Source organism: Macrosteles quadrilineatus, unplaced genomic scaffold (genome assembly GCF_028750875.1).
Source record: "Macrosteles quadrilineatus isolate MER2022 unplaced genomic scaffold, UCM_ALF_1.0 Scaffold_1__1_contigs__length_201487025, whole genome shotgun sequence".
NCBI classification, from domain to species: domain Eukaryota; kingdom Metazoa; phylum Arthropoda; class Insecta; order Hemiptera; family Cicadellidae; genus Macrosteles; species Macrosteles quadrilineatus.
In genome coordinates this window covers 161,114,701-161,133,811 of record NW_026542594.1, presented here as the reverse complement: position 1 = coordinate 161,133,811, position 19,111 = coordinate 161,114,701, and the positions used below count along the sequence as shown (strand labels likewise).

The following is a 19,111-nucleotide window of genomic DNA, read 5'->3' as shown; positions in this document are numbered from 1 at the left end:
GATAATTTAACCAATTCAATGGTGTCACTCAACAAACTTTTCCAGTAATAATAAATTACAGGAAACTTTTTTATATCTAAATGAAAAGTTGAATATTATATTGAGCAACCAGAACATATTCAAATATATTTCAAGAGTAATTATTACTTCTTGTTAGTATCAATGATAGTAAATGGTATTTGTTTTCCATTCAGTTTTACGCACTCCTTAGTTGTGCCAAGATAACATCGTATTTTAAAATCAAGTAGGGCTATTAATTATCTAATCCCATCTTTTAATTAGGAGTTACAGTAATTGTAAGAATTTTATTTGTCCTATCCTATCCAGTGAGTGGGGCTGGTGCGGACTATCTTGGTATCGAAACACAACCGAGGAGATGCAATTTTATTGTTAACGGAAGAAACCAGACGACACGCGACGGTAAGAGCATCTCATTAGCGGCATTGTGAACATTCTCGCCTCCTGATGAAGTATTCACTACAAACTCGCCGGCTTCCTGACAAATATTTAGTAACGAACTTTATACCTTAACCCGGCAATTTGTTGACGCCAACTCTCGCTTTCTACGAAGACACATTGTTTCTGCATTGTTCCATAGTTATTTCATCCTCCAGCTTTGTATTTGAAATATTTTGAATTAATTGCAGTTGTTAATTAACTGTACTAAATACATACTCTTTGAAATGTAATTTGAGATAGAATTTTACATACTTCATTGAACTTGGCTAGGTAAAACATCGAATTATTGAATATATTTAAGTAAATACTAAATGAGGATTATTCTGTTTATAATAATGATGCGTAAGTATTTAAAACATTAATTCGTTTAGGAATTGCATCCAAGCGATGTATACAATGTATGCAATTAAAATCAATTTAAATCACCACTATACGTAAAAAAGAGCAAATATAAAAATATTACCAAGTATATTCCGGCTAGTTTTAGAATACCTAACCATGTATACGTAATAGACAATAGCAAGTTTTCCCCTGAGCCGACCTTGGTGAGTTGCCACCAAACGAGACCACCTTAACAAGCAACCACGTGACCTGCTTTACAATGTATTTTAAGGTGCAATAATATCCTAACCGTGTCCTAAAAAGAATCTATCAAACCTACAGCTTAATCTAGGTGTTACCAGTGGTCATAGAAAAAGTCAACTATGGCTAATTTCTAAGCTGGCATATTTATGTTTTTCTTGCCCTTAATCAGCTGTTTCATTGTTGTTAGCACGTTTGAATTTTCTAAATGTACAGCTATGGAGGTACAGTTAAAAGCAATGTGTAGGCCTATTGAATGGTTTATAGAGACGATATTTGTAGTAAGGGGTTCGTGAAAGATCAAGTGTATCACTCAGTAATAAAAAAATAGACGAACTGAAATCATTGATAACTTAAAGCCTTTGGCAAACGTGTAATGAAATGCACCACAATGTGTAGTCAGAGCCGGAACACCGACTTGACTTTCTTAAAGCAAATAACGGAGAACATGTAGAAATTAGGGGGTGAAACCATAGTAGGAAACACTTAGGAAGCTAAGTAAAAATGTGTGCATAAATTCTACGTTTTATCTCTAATAATTAAGAGTTTATGCCAGTTTACTTTTCATCTATTCTTTTTGGGACACCCGGTAAAATTGGAATAGGTTTACATTGATTTATAATCAATAATATTTGAAACTGATTATATTTACAATCTAAATTAAAATATTCAGTAGCACTCGATACTAATGACCATTTCTAAATCGATTCCACTTGAACATTCATAAGATCTTAATAATTATTCGCAACGGCAGAGTCGATAATTACAGACTTTTAAAGAGCATTCAAGTACTCCGATGAAGTCAAATTAAAACATCATTTCATCTCTTAGATCTAAAAAAGTACTATAAAACAGAAGTTAACGCTACAGTAATAGTTTTGATGTAAACTGAGTTTTTCCAAAGATGAATAGAATGTATTGTATCTTTACACATTCAAGAGCAATCCATCAATTTGAATCTAGTGTTTTTTGTTATTTAATTTACACTCCATTGTTAAGGCAGATTTTGTGCTGAAGTGACAAGACAATATTGCATACACATTTAGCAAAATAGTACGAAGCAATCGAGCTTATCATAGGTTATTAAATAGTTTGTTTTAATATTCTACCCATGTGCCATTAACATTCATAAAACTCGAATACGTTTTTTATGTAAACTTGAACAATAAACATATTTTATAAATATTAAAGTCCTTTGTTTATGTAAGTGGCACTAGATGCTAAGTTGTCAATTGCGTTTCATTATACCCAGGGAACTTCCCTAGTTGTATTAAGGACTACTGTATATCGACCCATATATTATTTAAGTTCACAAGAGTTACTGATCATCCCTCAGCCATATAATCCAAAAACCTCAGCATACAAAAAATACTTTACTGTATCCATCGCACAACGAGAAGACCGAACAGAAATCTATTCGCCGAACAGAAATCTATCGAGTTTTAGTCTTGAATATATAAAAAAAACCTCACTAATGAACCTAAACATTATTAATAAATGTCGAATCGGACATAGAAAACCTCTGTATGTCACAGCACATGAGGTTAAACATTTTCTACCCTTGAGTATTTAAAAAAATATTCAAAAACTATTTAATAATATACTAAAACGTTTAAAAGTTTTTAAAAACCTTCACACTAAATTGATACATGAATACAAATTGAGTGCTTCAAATCATTTTAATAGCGTTTTAGCAAAGCGGGTACAAAGTGTTTAACTTATTTATATTTTAGGGACATTGCAAGAAGGTTATGCACAAGAAGTGACTGTTTTGACAAAAAGTTTTAAAATTGTTTACGAAAGTAGTAAACTTTTTCTTGGCACAGTAATTGCATATAGGCCATGCATTTATACCATTAACTATCAACTTTAACTTTTGTAAGTTATAAAAAACACTTAAACTAAATTTACATCTGTATAAAAATGAAAGCTTTAAGTGCATTATTAGTGCTTTAGCTGTGGTACAAAGCGATTAACTTTATTTCTATTGTAGGGACATTGCAATCAGGTCATGCGCGAGTAGTAACGGCTCCATAAAACAGACAAACTGCTCCTAGTAAAATGTCTATTACCTCCGGAGTTTTTAATATCTCCAGTAAACTTAACGAGCTATTCCGCCACTGTAAAACAATAAGCGTTTATATTTCCCAGCCATAAATATTGTTGAGTATGCACCAAGATGAGACGCACTTTACGGATTTGCAACCAAAAGAAACATTCCATATGAAATTAAATTATCACAAATAAATTGACCACAGAACAATGAGTTACTCGTAAGCTATGTAAGACTACTTTAAGCTCCAAACCGTAAAGTTTCATTGAATTACCATTTAATACTGTTATAATTACGTAGGTATTTTAGAGAGATAACTATAAAAAACTAACTTATACAAATACAATTAACATTTTACTAGTGTGATACTAGGAAGTCATTGTGGTATGACTATGAAGTCATGTCACAAAAAGCTACAAAACCAATACATAAAATATACTTTGTAGCAATGCCTTTCTATATTTTTTTATAATAAAAAGATATTTAAACTAGCAGTGCACAAAGGTTTTCATCATATTGTCCGAAAAACAGCCATTTTTAATTATCTAAATCGTCGGAAAAATCATCTCTTTCGGATAGCTTTAAATAGGGAACAGAAAACCATTGGTATTTTTTTCTATTCGCTAACCTTAAAATTTGTTTATGGCACATTATAAAAAACCCTGCTTATCACATGATATATTAAGTTATGTTTGAAAAACAACAGAAACGTAAGCACTGATGACAACTTTGTATAACCTTTAATTGTGTAATCTAATTAGAAGGCTATTTCCACAGTACAGTATGATGCAAATAGAAGTTCATCACACGAAAACTTCGAAGCGAAAGTGCCTTTTTGGTACTTAATTGTATTTAAAAAAAAAACATGGTGAATCATGGCTTCGTACAAAAAAGACCACGTTCAATCCTAGTGATGAAAACGACTATTTAGCTTTTTCCCTCTAATTAACACATACGATCTTTTATTGCTATCTTTACAACGTATTTATAGCAACCAATAGACACCAACTACTATTTTACTTACAGATGGTCCTGTCTCTTGAAGGCTTTGCCACACATGGTGCACACGTACTTGCGTTCGTCGCTGTGCGTAAGTTTGTGCTTGGCTAAGGCAGATGCGTTCCCGAACACCTTTCCGCAAACCTGAAAACACAACACAAACATGTAGAGAGGTCGTCATCCTCAAATGTCAGAATTTTACTACATACCTAATTTTACACTCATCCTTCACTCATTGGGTAAAAATTTGTACCTAAGTGGCGTGCCCATCTGAACTGGTGATAGTAATGCTACATTTACAATAATTTATAAGTAATGCTACTTAAGACTGTCGAGAACTTCAATATCCAAACGAAAGCTACAACAGACTAATTAAGAAAACTTGGGCGTCATGATTACATTGAATTGGCGCTGAGGTGTTCTTGCAAAATGTATTGGAAACCAAGGGACCAATACAATAGGTTTGTTGGAAAAGAGCTACCAAGGGGCGTTTCCTCATGGTAATAGTTGATGTATTTCTTGCTTGAGACAGGGTGGTGTTGGAGGCTTCCACACAAAACGCCTTATAAAGGTGCTATGTTATGTGTTATGACATTTGCTTACAAGGGTGGTATATCATTGATGAACCAATATAAAAACGATGGTTAGAGGTTAGGTTGGGTCAGGTTAGGTTAGGTTAGGTTAGGTTAGAGTGTTAGTAACGAAGCACGGTTCTAGCACACGAAGGATCATTAAATGCGTATAACCTTACTTCAGTGCTGCTACCTGCGCATGGACCGAGTACTATTTTGTATTGGCCCAACTAAAAGGCCTAGGTTTTATACATAGAGCTGTCAATCTCATTATATTAGTTGTTCTATGCTTATATCTTATTTTAGACTGTGGCCACCAGAGCTATATCATCCCCTGACTGGTAATCTCTTCTTAGTTCAGGTGTCACCCCAATGCGCATGTCTTTTAGAAGACCGGTGAAGCAAAGGAAGGTGCTGAAGTAGCTTCAAAAGGTCCACTCGTGCCAATATGGCGCTTGTTACCGGATTTTCCAATTAAAGCAGTAACACAGCTTGTTACAGACCGCTGAAAATGGCAGTTACTTCAATTGGTTGAATAGCTCTTAATTGCGCTATGTTTCGAGTATTTTATCACCATACCAGCTTGAAACCAGCACGGGAGATTAAAATACCGTCATATTGCTACCTTTCACTTTATGACAAAAGTCGCAACCAAAGATTTCATAATAATTAAATCAAGCGTGCCTTTGTAATAAGGGAATCTTTTTACATGCGATTTGCTGTGATCATCTTTCTATAGTTGAATATCTCTTTTACTATTTCCTATCGTCGGGGAAGAATATGAGGAAGTCAATATACCAATAGTTATTCTTATTGTGCTTTGTTTAATAATATTTATTTATGAACTCCTTAATTATACGCTATCTTGTAAAACAGCAACCCTTGATTTACGTCTTGTATCCCAACCATTTGCGTATTTCTCAATGGTGTTTTGACTGTCTAGTTTAGTTGATAAGCGTACAAACAACGGTTTCTAATAATGTTGTACATACTTATTCGGACACTGGTCAGTAACCAAAGAGTCAGTAAACTATGAAAGGTTAAGATTCCCACACCTCAAAAGTATTTTGTGGAAATGAGTTATATAGCAATATAAAAATAATGCATACAATGATGGCTCTAGACATGTTAACCTTCCTGTATAGCTAAGATGAGTTTGTATGAATAAAAGACTTCTTATTGGATAGCATAATAAGGCAATGTGATACCCCTAGTATCAAGGTTAATGTTGTTTGTCTAACTTAATCTTTCATCATATTTTGAAGGCAATGGATTAATACGGAAGATGTTTTCTGGCAGAATGTTTCTCGAATCATAAATCCTGGACAGGCTGTCCTCCTCCCCATCGCTTGATTTATCTGTTTTGCTCCAGAACCCGAATTGGGCCAAGGTTTTTAAAAGTTCCAAGTTGTCTAATAAAATTAACATATTTTATAAGAATGGTCGTTGGTACAAAGCGTACGTATTGTTAAGTTTATCAACATTAAAACAATAATATACATTAAAATGTTAGGAAGATTATAACAAAATTTAATTGTTCATGAAAATTGAAATCATCATTATTGAGACAGTTTATTTACAGCCTAATAAATGCAAATATTTGTTAAAAATATCGAATTTCCTTTTGAATGTCTTTTAAAATGTTTGTAACCTTCATTATTCAATATGTTTACTAAGACGTTTACATGCCTAATATAGGGATGTAATTTTATTATACCTAAGGCCCTGTGTTTAAATACTAATTGGCGATGTGTATGGGAAATACACTTGGTACTTAATACAAACCCACTATAGTTAAACATAATCAAGTTTTTGAATTCGCACACACGATTGCATGTCGACACTTAATTGTTTAAAAACAAACATACGTTTATAATGACGTTAACCTACCTTCTATGGGAATGATGGATGATTCTATCAAATCTGGTACCTTACGTTCTATATATTAATTGCCGGTCCTTTACATTATATGAGAAATACACCTAATACAAACACACCAAAGGTCAACATAGTTAAGATGTTTAATTCACACGCAAAATTGCATGTCAATAATAATTGTCTGAAATATCAAAATATATAAGGTAAAATGTATTTTGATAATGAAACTAACGTATTTACTAAGAAAAACTAATGACAACAATAGATTTCATTCACATGGTGTGTTGTTATATTTCAATAAAACAGAAATGAAATAAATACAAGGAGTGTTTTTGTCATAGTGATTCTTTTATCGGCTCTCGAAGTAGGGCGGTTTATTTACATCCAACAATGCGCCATTAGGACCTGTTTATTGTGATACGTCTGTTCCATTCATGTTGAAATTCCTTGTTTAACGACTTTGTTCATAAACATTAGCTATTCGAGCCAGTTTGCTTTTTCCAAACGACTTTGTGCTCTTTTACATGTAAATGCTGTTCCATTAATGTACCATCAAACAATGTAAAGTTCTGTAGCAGATATTGCCTATGTATTTTGAATAACATTTTGTTTAGGTTATGAATAATATAAATAAAATACAGTAAAAGTTTCAGAGGTTCAATCAATATCATTTAGATATATGATACTGTATTCATTAAGTACAGATGCAAAAGAGAATATAGTATTACTTGGTGTATGAGCGTATTAAAAATATCACATTACCTTATTGTTTGATTATTTTGGTGTCTACCGATCAGTTAAATTAATTTAAGAGTCAGTAGTACTCATATAGGTTAGTACAGGCTTTATGTATCACTAATTGGTATCATGAATTTATAAATATTGTGTACGTTATAAGCTTATATAAAAGTAGCAGAGTTCCCGTCCTTCATACGGAGTTGGCGTATAAGTATAAAGTGCTTATTGAAGTTATACTAGTGCTTTGCGTTTGCAATACAGAACAATATAGAATAACACATCTAATATAGCCATAAGTTTCTACCATTGCACCTATAACATTAAAAAAAGTAAATTATAAAACATTTGCACGATATCACAAATTATAGATCAAATTAAAAACATAAACAAAAAACATAACTGTTAACAATCCTACTTGGACAGTTCTCATTGTGTATCACAGCTTTTTGTCACTGCTTAGTTCAAATTATCTGTTGTCATAAATGCAAAATAGTGCTGCACCCTGTTGGGAAACCGTATAACCTTTTGATGCTATTGAATATCATAAACCAACTTGTTTAGTTAAACAGCTGACAAAATTATGGGGATCTACAGAGCCACTGGGAAGGAGCCCGAAAGGATTTTTGAGATAAGAATGCGTCTATATGGCAATCGGGAATATGAGCTATAAATCACATAAAATTTCAGCCCAATCCGACCAGTATTTTTTGCGTTTACTTGTCACAAACATATCTATATTACTTATTTAATACGCAAGCAGGTTTTTTGTGACAATTACTCCTCCGAAAATACTGAACCGATTGACATGTTTTTGGTGTCATTGGAAAGAGCATAACGTGAAGTTGTGCAGGAAAATTTCTTTTTAGGAAAATAATTAGAGAGTAAGGCTCTGGAGTTTCGTATTTCTCTATAAGATTAAAATGAAGAACAAACATTTTTATGAAACTCCAGCTGTTGTTAGAAATTAAAAGTGAGAAGAAGAACATATGTTAATTGTAAACAGTCAATAAGTTTGCTAATTTAACAATTTGCTACATACATTTACTGACGTGGTTGAAATGAAATATTTACTATAATCATGAGCATTGCATATAACGAAAAAGTAATAACATCAGCCCTGTATGTTGTAAAAATAACACAAAATGTAATTTATTTAGTTCGCTGTCACCAGCCTCGAGGTTACATTTAACTCTTGGCAATAAGCCATTAGCAAGTCATTTGAATTTAAATTGCTTTATTATTCCAATGTAAGGATTCTTTTCAATGTTTCCATTTGATTATACTAGGTTTTAAAGGCTCATAAAAACAAAAATCACATATACAACCCTTTAAACTTATATAGTTAATACTTTATTTTGTTTAAACTTTAGCATTGCATAAACTCCAATTAAACTTTGTGGATCTACTTTCATACAACCTGTATTTTTAAAGGCAATTTTAACAGTAATATGTTACAGTTTAATATCAATACATTCCTAGCTATTAATTACGTAGTGGGTTGTTGAAAATATCTTTGAACTCATAATTGCCTGGTCTTGAACTTTCATCTAACGGTAGGCAGTTTAATTAGTGCGTAATTTTATGTACAAAAGTTAACTATTAATAAATTGTTAAATACCATTCAGATTATAATCCTTATTTCTAAGGTAGTATCCTAGATCATTAAATAACCATCCCAATTTTAAGAACTAAGTAAAGGTAATAAACGTGTACATGGACGGTTCATTAAGCTATATTAACCCCAAAAGAGATAGTGGAAAGTTCATTTTCAATTTGATGGCAATTACAATAGTATAGCAATAATAAGGTACATTAAAATCTAGGTTCTTGTTTTTATGAAGTTAAGTGTTATTTCAAATGCTATTTGTACTTGCAAAATGTCTGGCTGATCTAACTGCCTTTAACGAGGCAAGTTCTGTCTTCTCATGTCCCACTTTAGGAAACTTACTTAAATTTCTTACCATATGAACCAAGGAGGGTTTTTATTCGACGTAATAAAAATAATCATCATAAACGGTGATTTTCTGTGTTCCCCTACAATTTTAAGGTTATTTTAGGAAGTGTCAATATAGTTTCAAATATGTATACTTACTTAACTTAGCTTGTTTCTATTTAAGCTTGCATACCCTTGGTAATGAATGAGTGATGGTCCATTAAAAGCTCTGTATACTGGATGTATAACGCAAGGCTATGGACGCCAGCGTTGGGTGTTTTGTTATGGGCCCCATAAACCTTTGCAATGGGCCTAATGAGACCAATAAAACAAACGGGTCCATCAGCCGCGTGTGCTACAGGGAGATTTTTTGAATTGAATAAACTTCTTCTTAACTTAACTTAACTTCTACAACTAAATTACAACTGAAAATGTCGTCTTCTTACTTAGGTTCATAAAAATAATTGTATATCTATATAATCCAATGTTTGTTTGTTTGTCCTTTATGGACTCAGAAACCGCTCGACAGATTGTAATGACACTTTCAGGCATTATTAAGCATTTTTCAAGACTGGCTTGTGTGAATTTGGTGCAGATCCGTCAAAAGGGCTCCGCCCCAGTGGCTCTGGAGTTTTCCATGTTAACCTTATGAGTACACACACATATTTAAAAGGAATTAAAGAATCTTAACAGCTGGTTCAACTAATCAATTTGATTCTGTGATGTTCAATATCATTAAAAAATTAATAGGTTTTCCAACAGGGTGCAGCACTATTATTTGTTTAAATTTATGACAACAGCAAATTTGCAACTAAAATGTGAGTGAGCTTAGCGAACGAACTTCAACCTGGAGGCGAGTTAGCGTAGCGAACGAGCTATCCTTAAGGCAAGTGAGCGCAGCGAACGAGCTCCAACCCAAAGGTGAGTGAGCGTAGCGAACGAACTTCAAACAGGACGTGATTGAGCCATGCGAACGAGCGCATCTTGAAAATGAACGAGCATTTGACATAAAACCACATTAGGACAGGACAACGTCTAACGGGCCAGCTAGTTGGATACTAAAATAGAGTACTTTTCTTAGAGCGATCTACATTTCGTAGCCATGCAGATACTTGCATAACGTTGTAGAACTGTCAAAGTGTTATTGTGTAGTAGGCGTTTGAATATTTTTTTAAAATTTACTATCGAGTTATACCATATACAGTCTGATGTATACCTTATAAATATGTGTATATACTTATATTTAGTTGGTAGATCGAAGTGTGGCTTAGCTATCTCTCTGCTTTATCTTTTTTAATCATCTTATTTCGAAATCTTTGTTGGGTTATGAATATTAAAAAGTCTCAGACACAGCAATAGTCGGCAATACGTACCTGAGACACGACATGACGTACAGTGGTCCATTCTTTTATGAAATGCAAATATAAAATGCCAATTTTTATGCGATTCAACTCTATTAAACACAGACTGTCGGAGTTCTCAATGTGCCATTACAGAGCGAGTGGAGAAATAAAAGGCAATAACGGCGGTTGAACACCGCGCGTCGCGTCGCCTAATTGCGGACTGCGATACGAGACTCAGAACCTCCTATTGCTTCGGTACTGTTTGGATACGTCATATAACTCAGCTTAATACGAGCGTGTTGGCTATTGATGGCCTAATTGCGGACTGCGATACGAGACTCAGAACCTCCTATTGCTTCGGTACTGTTTGGATACGTCATATAACTCAGCTTAATACGAGCGTGTTGGCTATTGATGGCCTAATTGTGGACTGCGATACGAGACTCAGAACCTCGTATTGCTTCGGTACTGTTTGGATACGTCATATAACTCAGCTTAATACGAGCGTGTTGGCTATTGTATAGTATGTATAGTAGTGAGGCATAAAAGGTATTTGGTGTAATATTGTAATATTGTATATGTATTTCAACGTGATAAATTTTGTAAACCATGCTCGTCTCACCATTTAAATTTGATACAAAAGCATCCGTACGAAAGCATCAAGTGAAGTGAAAATAATTAGAAGTAATAGATAGAAAAACTTGCTACTCTAGAGGGGTAATTTATTTACAATATATTACTTACCAAAGAATGAGAGAAGCATAGTTGATGTATCGGGTTTATTTTGTAGTTTTCATCATTAGGAGTGAAAGTGGCTCTTTTTGGTACGCAATCGTGTTTACAAGAGAGGCGCAGGCGAGGTTGGAAATACGATTTAGTACCAAAAACACACTTTTGGTCCGTGTAATGAACAACTATTTTCATCATATCTAATTGGTACTAAATTCGAAGACATAATTTGGGGTTATATAAAGTCGTTATTGATGTTCAAATTTATGTTGTTTACAAACATAACTTTAAAAACCGTGTGATTGGTAGCGTTTTCATAATGCACTGATAAAATGTTAAGGTTAGGGAACTGAACAATTTACCATATATTATGTTTTATGTTCCCTATTTGAAGTTACCCAAAAACGATGATTTTGCGGACGATTAAGAGAACTAAAAACGGCTGCTTTCCATACAGTATGATGAAAAATACATTTTTAGGGATAAAAAGTATAAAAAGTATATACAGAATTATGATGTTTTTTTAAGTAAAAATAAACTACATTTTAACAATACAGATATTATAACAAACCAATCACATTAGCAAAACTTGTTTAATTAGCTCCAGGACAAGAAACACATGACAAGAGTTCATTAAAACGATTCATCGAGCAAAGTGAATGCGGCACTTCAATAGCTGTGTACCCTGTCCCACTTTGAACATCATCGCATTTAAAAGTGATACAGTCGACATTAAGAGAATAATATTTCTCAGTTTAACCGTTGTCTTTAATTGCTCATTAGCAGGTGTTTCAGTGTTAGGCAGTTTCCACATAACCGTTATAACTGGAAATATCCCTCTTTGAAGTGGGTAATTTAATATTAAAGCCGTAAAAGAGCTGTTTTGTATTTGGATGAAAACATATAACATTTTACATTAATTAACTAGGGTCGCTTTGTGAACATATCAACTCTGAGTTCAACTTATATTGAGCAGTCACCGTTAAACGTATTATCTTCTATAACTATACAGGGTGATTGATATAAGTGTGCCAGCCGTTTTATTCGAAAACTATAAGAGATATCAAAAAAAGTTAAATAGTAAGTGCCTTGGATTTTTTATTTAAAAAATTGTAGTCAAGTCAAAAAAAATATTTTAGCCGCCATTTTTTCAATATGGCCGCCAACTTAGATTTTTCTTATAGAACACCCTGTATTTTATGATGTATTCTGGTAGAAAATGTGATTCTAAGACGATTTTATTCTTGTGATTTTTTTCATAAACCTAACCGTTTCATAGATAATAATGGTTAAAGTTTTGAAATTTCTGCATGAGAAAGAATTTCGATAAAGGCCTAACGCCTCTTTCACACGACGCGGCGCGCGCCGTGCGGCGCCCGCCGGATCCGGCGTAGGGCTATGGGAGTATATGAGTCCTTTCACACTATGTCCGGCGCGCGCCGCGCGGCGAATTCGCCGCACGGCGCGCGAGTTACCGCCGGATGCACCTTGAGCCGGACGACAGCGCCGCGCGGCGTCCACGCCGGACAACTCGGTGAAGGTGCATTGGTTCTTATGGGAGCTTTCACACGGTGCGGCGCGCGCCGCACGGCCCAACCACTACGCTGTCTCATTTTAGGCAAACTACCTGACCAAGAGGGTGCAACAGTTAATTAAGAAATTATATATCGTTGTATCGGAAAATAATATATTTAAAGTTATTACAAAACATACATTTTTATGTTAATCCCATGCAAATCGACCAACTTAAAGTATTAAAACAAAAATTTTCCTTTAATAACTAGAGGAGAATATTTAGTATTAAATTAATAATTTAGTAATTTATACGTAATGAAACATTTTTTTAACTTCTAGAATACAATATTTTCAGATATGACGAATACTTATATATAATACGTGAAGGTGATTTCTACGAAATACTACTCCTCCGTTAATAATGAACCGATTTTTACAAACGATGTGTCAAAATTAAGTATTTGTTGTGTACACGCCCCCTTTCGCCAATTCCTGTAGTAAAAGTCCTCGGGCTTTGCCCCTCAGGCCATCAAAATCCCAATGTATATCTTATGAAGACAAGATTTTGTTTAGTTAAACGGACGAATAATTTGTATTAATTACAGCTGTTCATAGTACACACATGATACACACAAGAGTTTTCGTTTTCAGTTTCGATAGATGGAGTGGAGTGATCGTTCGTTTTCAGAGTGAGTTCGTTTCCAGTTTCGATAACTGGAGTGGAGTGATTGGTTACATTATCTTTGAGTTGACTCTCACACGTCAACGGAAATAGTGACAGTTATTCGTAAAAAAAACTCCTTTAATATTTTGCAATTGCTCAAATTCGAGCAACAGGTGCACTAGTTTATTATATTTAAAATTATCCTATTCATTTAATTTGAACTTTTAAGTGGAGTATTCATTTAAAAGCCATAACTGAACAGAAAATAATAAATATTTAGGAGTGCCGTACGGCGCGCGCCGCACGAAACCGTACTAGTGTGAAGACACACGCTTGTCCGGCGCAGCGCCGCGCGGCGGACGCCGTACGGCGCGCGCCGCTTCGTGTGAAAGAGGCGTAAGCAAGCATGCCAGCTGTTTTATTACAAATCCATTCAACATTTCACAACTTAAACCATTATTATCTTTGAAACGGTTAGGTTTATGAAAAAAATCACAATAATAAAATCGTCTTAAAATTACATTATCTACCAGTATACATCATAAAATACAGGGTGTTCCATAAGAAAAATCGAAGTTGGCGGCCATATTGGAAAAATGGCGGCTAAAATATTTTTTTTGACTTGACTACAATTTTTTAAATAAAAAATCCAAGGCACTTACAATTTAACTTTTTTGATATCTCTTATGGTTTTCGAATAAAACGGCTGGCACGCTTATATCAATCACCCTGTATAGTCACAAAGTGTATTCCACACTACCTAAACCACCAAACGCCTGTTTTCAACACCTCACTTGCGAAAATCTGAGTTTATATAACACTCCTGTACTTAAAAATTGACTTTTTTAAAAACATTTCGTAAAGCACTTACCCAAATCCGAAAACCTAGGATGAAGATATTCAAATTATTTTTTATTTTGAATAAGAAAGGACAAAGAAATTATCAACTGGTTGCCTATGCATAGGGCTTTTTAAGGAAGTCTCAATAGCATGAACCAAGGAGATTTTTTTATTTTTTTTATTTTTTTTGCGACCTCTTTGAAACCTTGCATTTGCCCGTCCACATAGACTACAGATCTGTGTGTGGAACGTATCCAGCAAAGCCATAAAAGAGCTGTTTTGTATTTGGATGAAAACATATAACATTTTACATTAATTAACTTGGGTTGCTTTGTGAACATATCAACTCTGAGTTCAACTTATATTTAGCAGTCACCGTTAAACGTATTATCTTCTATAACTATATAGTCACAAAGTGTATTCCATACTACCTAAACCACCAAACGCCTGTTTTCAACACCTCACTAGCGAAAATCTGAGTTTATATAACACTCCTGTATTTAAAAATTGAGTTTTTCAAGAGATTTTCGTACAGTACTTACCCAAATCCAAAAACCTAGGATGAAGATATTCAAATGTCGTCACTTTTTATTTTAAATAAGAAGGGCCAAAGAAATTTTCAACTGTTTGTCTAGCTAGGGCTTTTTAAGGAAGTCTCAATAGCATGAACCGAGAAGATATGTCTATAAAATCTACATTTCACACAAGTTAAGAATTTCTATTCGATATCCATTGTTGCGATCAGAGAGCCAGAGTTCGTGCCTTGTTTTCGTATCCTTTTACGAAAATATATTTAAAGATATTTTAAAACTTTTTTCAAATAATGTGTCAGGACTTCTTGCATGTTATTTAAACTAATTTCTTAAATTAATTTTGAAACGTAACACTTGATAAAATTAACTTGCTTCAGATTGAATCGTAGATTTTAAGTGTACACAAACTATTGGAATAATTGTAGTACAAATTAATATAATTTGAAATTGACCATTAGCCTAAAATTGTTTTTAGTTATGACCAAAACTAATTAATTTATATTAATGGTTGGCAAAATCAAGTATAACGTTTAAATTTACTAGATATCTTCTCGATGGTAATATTTCAACAAACATTATTTAACAAACAAAATGTGACCTTTACGTTTAAGGCATATGTTTTTTTAGCATTTTAGGAGTTGCTAAAACGCGAAATCCGACGGACTATTATAATACGTAGTCTTTGCCTTATAAATACATTACTCTGCAGCTAAGAGTACATTCATAGCTATCAATAGTATTCATCATAAAAAAATGGTTTCCATTTAAATTGATGAACGATAAAGGACTTGAATGATTTCAAAGGAAAATAATACGCATTAACGTTAGTATCTGCAGTTACTTTGATACTAAAAGTGTGCGTAACTCTTGTTTCAATGGAAAAGTATAAAAGGAAACTTGATTTAAAATAGGATCCATTACGATACACTCAACAGTGGCAGTGAAGAATAAAAGGTGCATAAACCAGGTCTATCTTACCTATGATGAACTATCCAAGGTTTAACGACCTTTTAAGTAAAGGAATCGATAAAGGTTCTTATTTTATTTAAGAATGCAAACTATTTTCCATATATCTTTAAAATATTAGAAAAAGCTTTGGAGATAGGTATACATTGTAAATTGTTCATGAAGAAATTTGTTCTTAAGTAACATGCGAGTAATTGTATGTGTAATATTTAATCAACTGAGTGCATTATACGAAAAAAAATATTTTTAAAGATAAATGAAATAAACAAGAAAATATTTTTTTTAATACATATGAAAATACTCGGCTATAGAAAATTGTTAATATTTGTAACGTTTTTATTAATCCGTTAATTTTTATTACATTGTTAAAGTCATTAGTTTTTAGTCATCTTTTCTGATTGGCAATTTTTATTTACTTTATAGGCCTACTCAACATTAAGCCTCAAGATTTGAAGATTATACGTTGGGTCTCGGTAATAACGTGGCCATTAGAGTAGCATTTGAATGTGAATGTCTCTTTTATTCTAATGTATATAGACATATCTCCTTTCCTTCTCGCTCAGGTAGTTATTCCCGAAATATATATGAGGTTTTACCATACAGTACTTAAATGAAGCGACAAATATTTATGTCAATCAAGGTACTGTATTATGATAATTCTAGTAATTCCATGCTAGTAGTTATTTGTTCATATTAATCGACACAAATCTCGTATGAAGTTCAAATCAAAAAGAGATAACGACTATTGTCAATGTAAACATGAATTTTATAATCGAAACATTGATTGGACCCCTGTTGTATTATTGATTAATTCAAAAGCGATCCAAAAATGGTTCAACCTCAAAAGGAATCTTAAATTGCGGTGTTTACGTATTAGGGCTTGGACAGCATAATACACCGGACAAAAGACTGATTATACTTTTAGACTAGGCCCGTTTTTAAAAAAAGGCAATGCAAGAAGCATTTCATGTAAGAATTGGGGAAACAACGTTTTAAGGGTATTTCGACCCTGCTGAGTACGAATCTGCCTGTTGCCAACGCGAAATTTGAACCGGAAGTGCGGTATCCCCTGAAATGGGTAACTTTTGTGCCATAAGTGATGTAATCAATAAAAGCATGATGTATTGCGATTAAAAGGCTAATGACTAAAACGGGTAATTTAGTTAAAGAAATATGACTGGGATCCACTCTAACATAAACAATAAGAGCCAATTGAGGGGCTGACTACAAGGCGCGGCGTAACGCAAGGACGGGCTATTACAATTGCAATAAAGAGAAGAGTTGCGTTTATACTCGCTGATGAAGGGGCGGGGGGAGGGGGGTGTCGTGCCTAATTAAATGTTATTGAGATCTGCAGTATCAGCTGTGACAGCTGCACTTGAGCTGCAATCGTTGCTTTGTGCGGTTACACTCATACATGAGCAAGTAAGTCTATAGAATACCAAGTGATTCTATACTATATAGTCATCAATGGTAACCCATACATAGGTTGTGTTACAAAAAGGTACAAGAGTGAATGCTAATAGAAATAAAATTTACGTAAACAATACTTTCTCCATTCATTGTGTACAGGGGGAGAAAGTAAAAATCATATATTTACTACCAATTGTTCTTTAAGTTCTAAAATAAATTGAATTTTCACCAAACTACTCTGTTTTAATGATTTTAGGTGAGTCGGTGACCGAGTCGGTAGCGTCACCGACTTCGGGCCCAAGGCAGCGATGTCGTGGGTTCGGATCCTGGTCACTGCCGAAAACATTTGATCGGTACAAATCACCTTTGTACTGTACCGGCTCACCCCTTGCTTTGCTGGATACGTTCCACGCACGGACAGTTACCCTGTCACACGGAGCTGGTTTTCTAGCCGCTAGTAACTAGCAGCTAGAACCAGCGGAAAACCAGCATCGTGTGACTGACTCTCCAGCCGCTAGGAACACTCGCATGAGCTGGTATCTCCAGCCGCTGGAGGTTTTAAACGGTTTAATATTACAAGCGCTTGAAGAGTCACTTGCAGGTCATGTGACCACCCAGCTGTAGTCTCTAGCATCATTCCAGCTCTGTCTGACAGTATCGTGCTAGTTCTCGCAATAAGAAAAATTAATTTAAATTAATTAAACACATTTAAACTAATCAAGAATAAATTTAAACTTTCATGTTTAGAAATTGTTCATACATTGCCGTAATTTTCTCGTTGTTACGATTGCTACATCTCACATATATTAATTAAATGAATGTGTTCTTGAAAGATAAAGGTCTTTTGTTATACGCCTACCACAACTTATTTGATTTTAATTAGTTAATTTACATGCCCGTAGTAGATACAAAATAATAGTGTTTATACAGGGTGTCCCGTAACTCTCTGGACACTTGTATATAGCGTTATTCCTTAGGTCAAGACAAACACATTTCACCATAGGAACATGGGTCTGTGGTGTCTAGTTTACCGACTGTCGGTATTTATGTGTTTTTTACAAAAAAACTAATAACTCCTAAACGGTTTGAGATACAGCTTTGATATTTTGCAAAAATGTTAATCTTATTAAGACCTATTATCGTTAGAAATTATACTAAAAAATCATTAACCGTTTCAAAATGGCGGCCATTTAAAATATTTGATGCCAAATTTCACGAAAACCGTTAACTTTACAAAAAGATTGCAAGAGACAAAAAAGTTTGTAAATTTTATGTAGTTTTCAATGATACCTTATTTGTTAAGATTGGATAAATAATAACAGAGAAACGTGTTGTTTTCTAAATGTATGACCACTTTTCTCCATTTAAACAATGCTAATACTCCTTTTACGTTGTTTAGCATTGTTTAAATGGAGAAAAGTGGTCATACATTTAGAAAACAACACGTTTCTCTGTTATTATTTATCCAATCTTAACAAATAAGGTATCATTGAAAACTACATAAAATTTACAAATTTTTTTGTCTCTTGCAATTTTTTTGTAAAGTTAACGGTTTTCGTGAAATTTGGCATCAAATATTTTAAATGGCTGCCATTTTGAAACGGTTAATGATTTTTTAGTATAATTTCTAACGATAATAGGTCTTAATAAGATTAACATTTTTGCAAAATATCAAAGCTGTATCTCAAACCGTTTAGGAGTTATTAGCTTTTTTGTAAAAAACACATAAATACCGACAGTCGGTAAACTAGACACCACAGACCCATGTTCCTATGGTGAAATGTGTTTGTCTTGACCTAAGGAATAACGCTATATACAAGTGTCCAGAGAGTTACGGGACACCCTGTATATTAAAAGTATATTTTTTCCTTGCACTTTTTAATTTTATGATAGC

The 19,111-nt window shown here is 33.8% G+C and overlaps 1 protein-coding gene across 4 annotated transcripts in view; it reads right to left on the bottom strand.

The window, feature by feature from the left end:
* Positions 1-19,111, bottom strand: part of LOC128988600 (serine-rich adhesin for platelets-like) — a 271,927-nt gene that overhangs the window by 147,727 nt on the left and 105,089 nt on the right. For all 4 annotated transcript variants that reach the window (XM_054410025.1, XM_054410056.1, XM_054410046.1 and 1 more), the window contains exon 4: positions 4,119-4,237. In XM_054410025.1, coding sequence (XP_054266000.1) covers positions 4,119-4,237 — 119 coding nt within the window. The remainder of the gene's footprint in view (positions 1-4,118; positions 4,238-19,111) is intronic.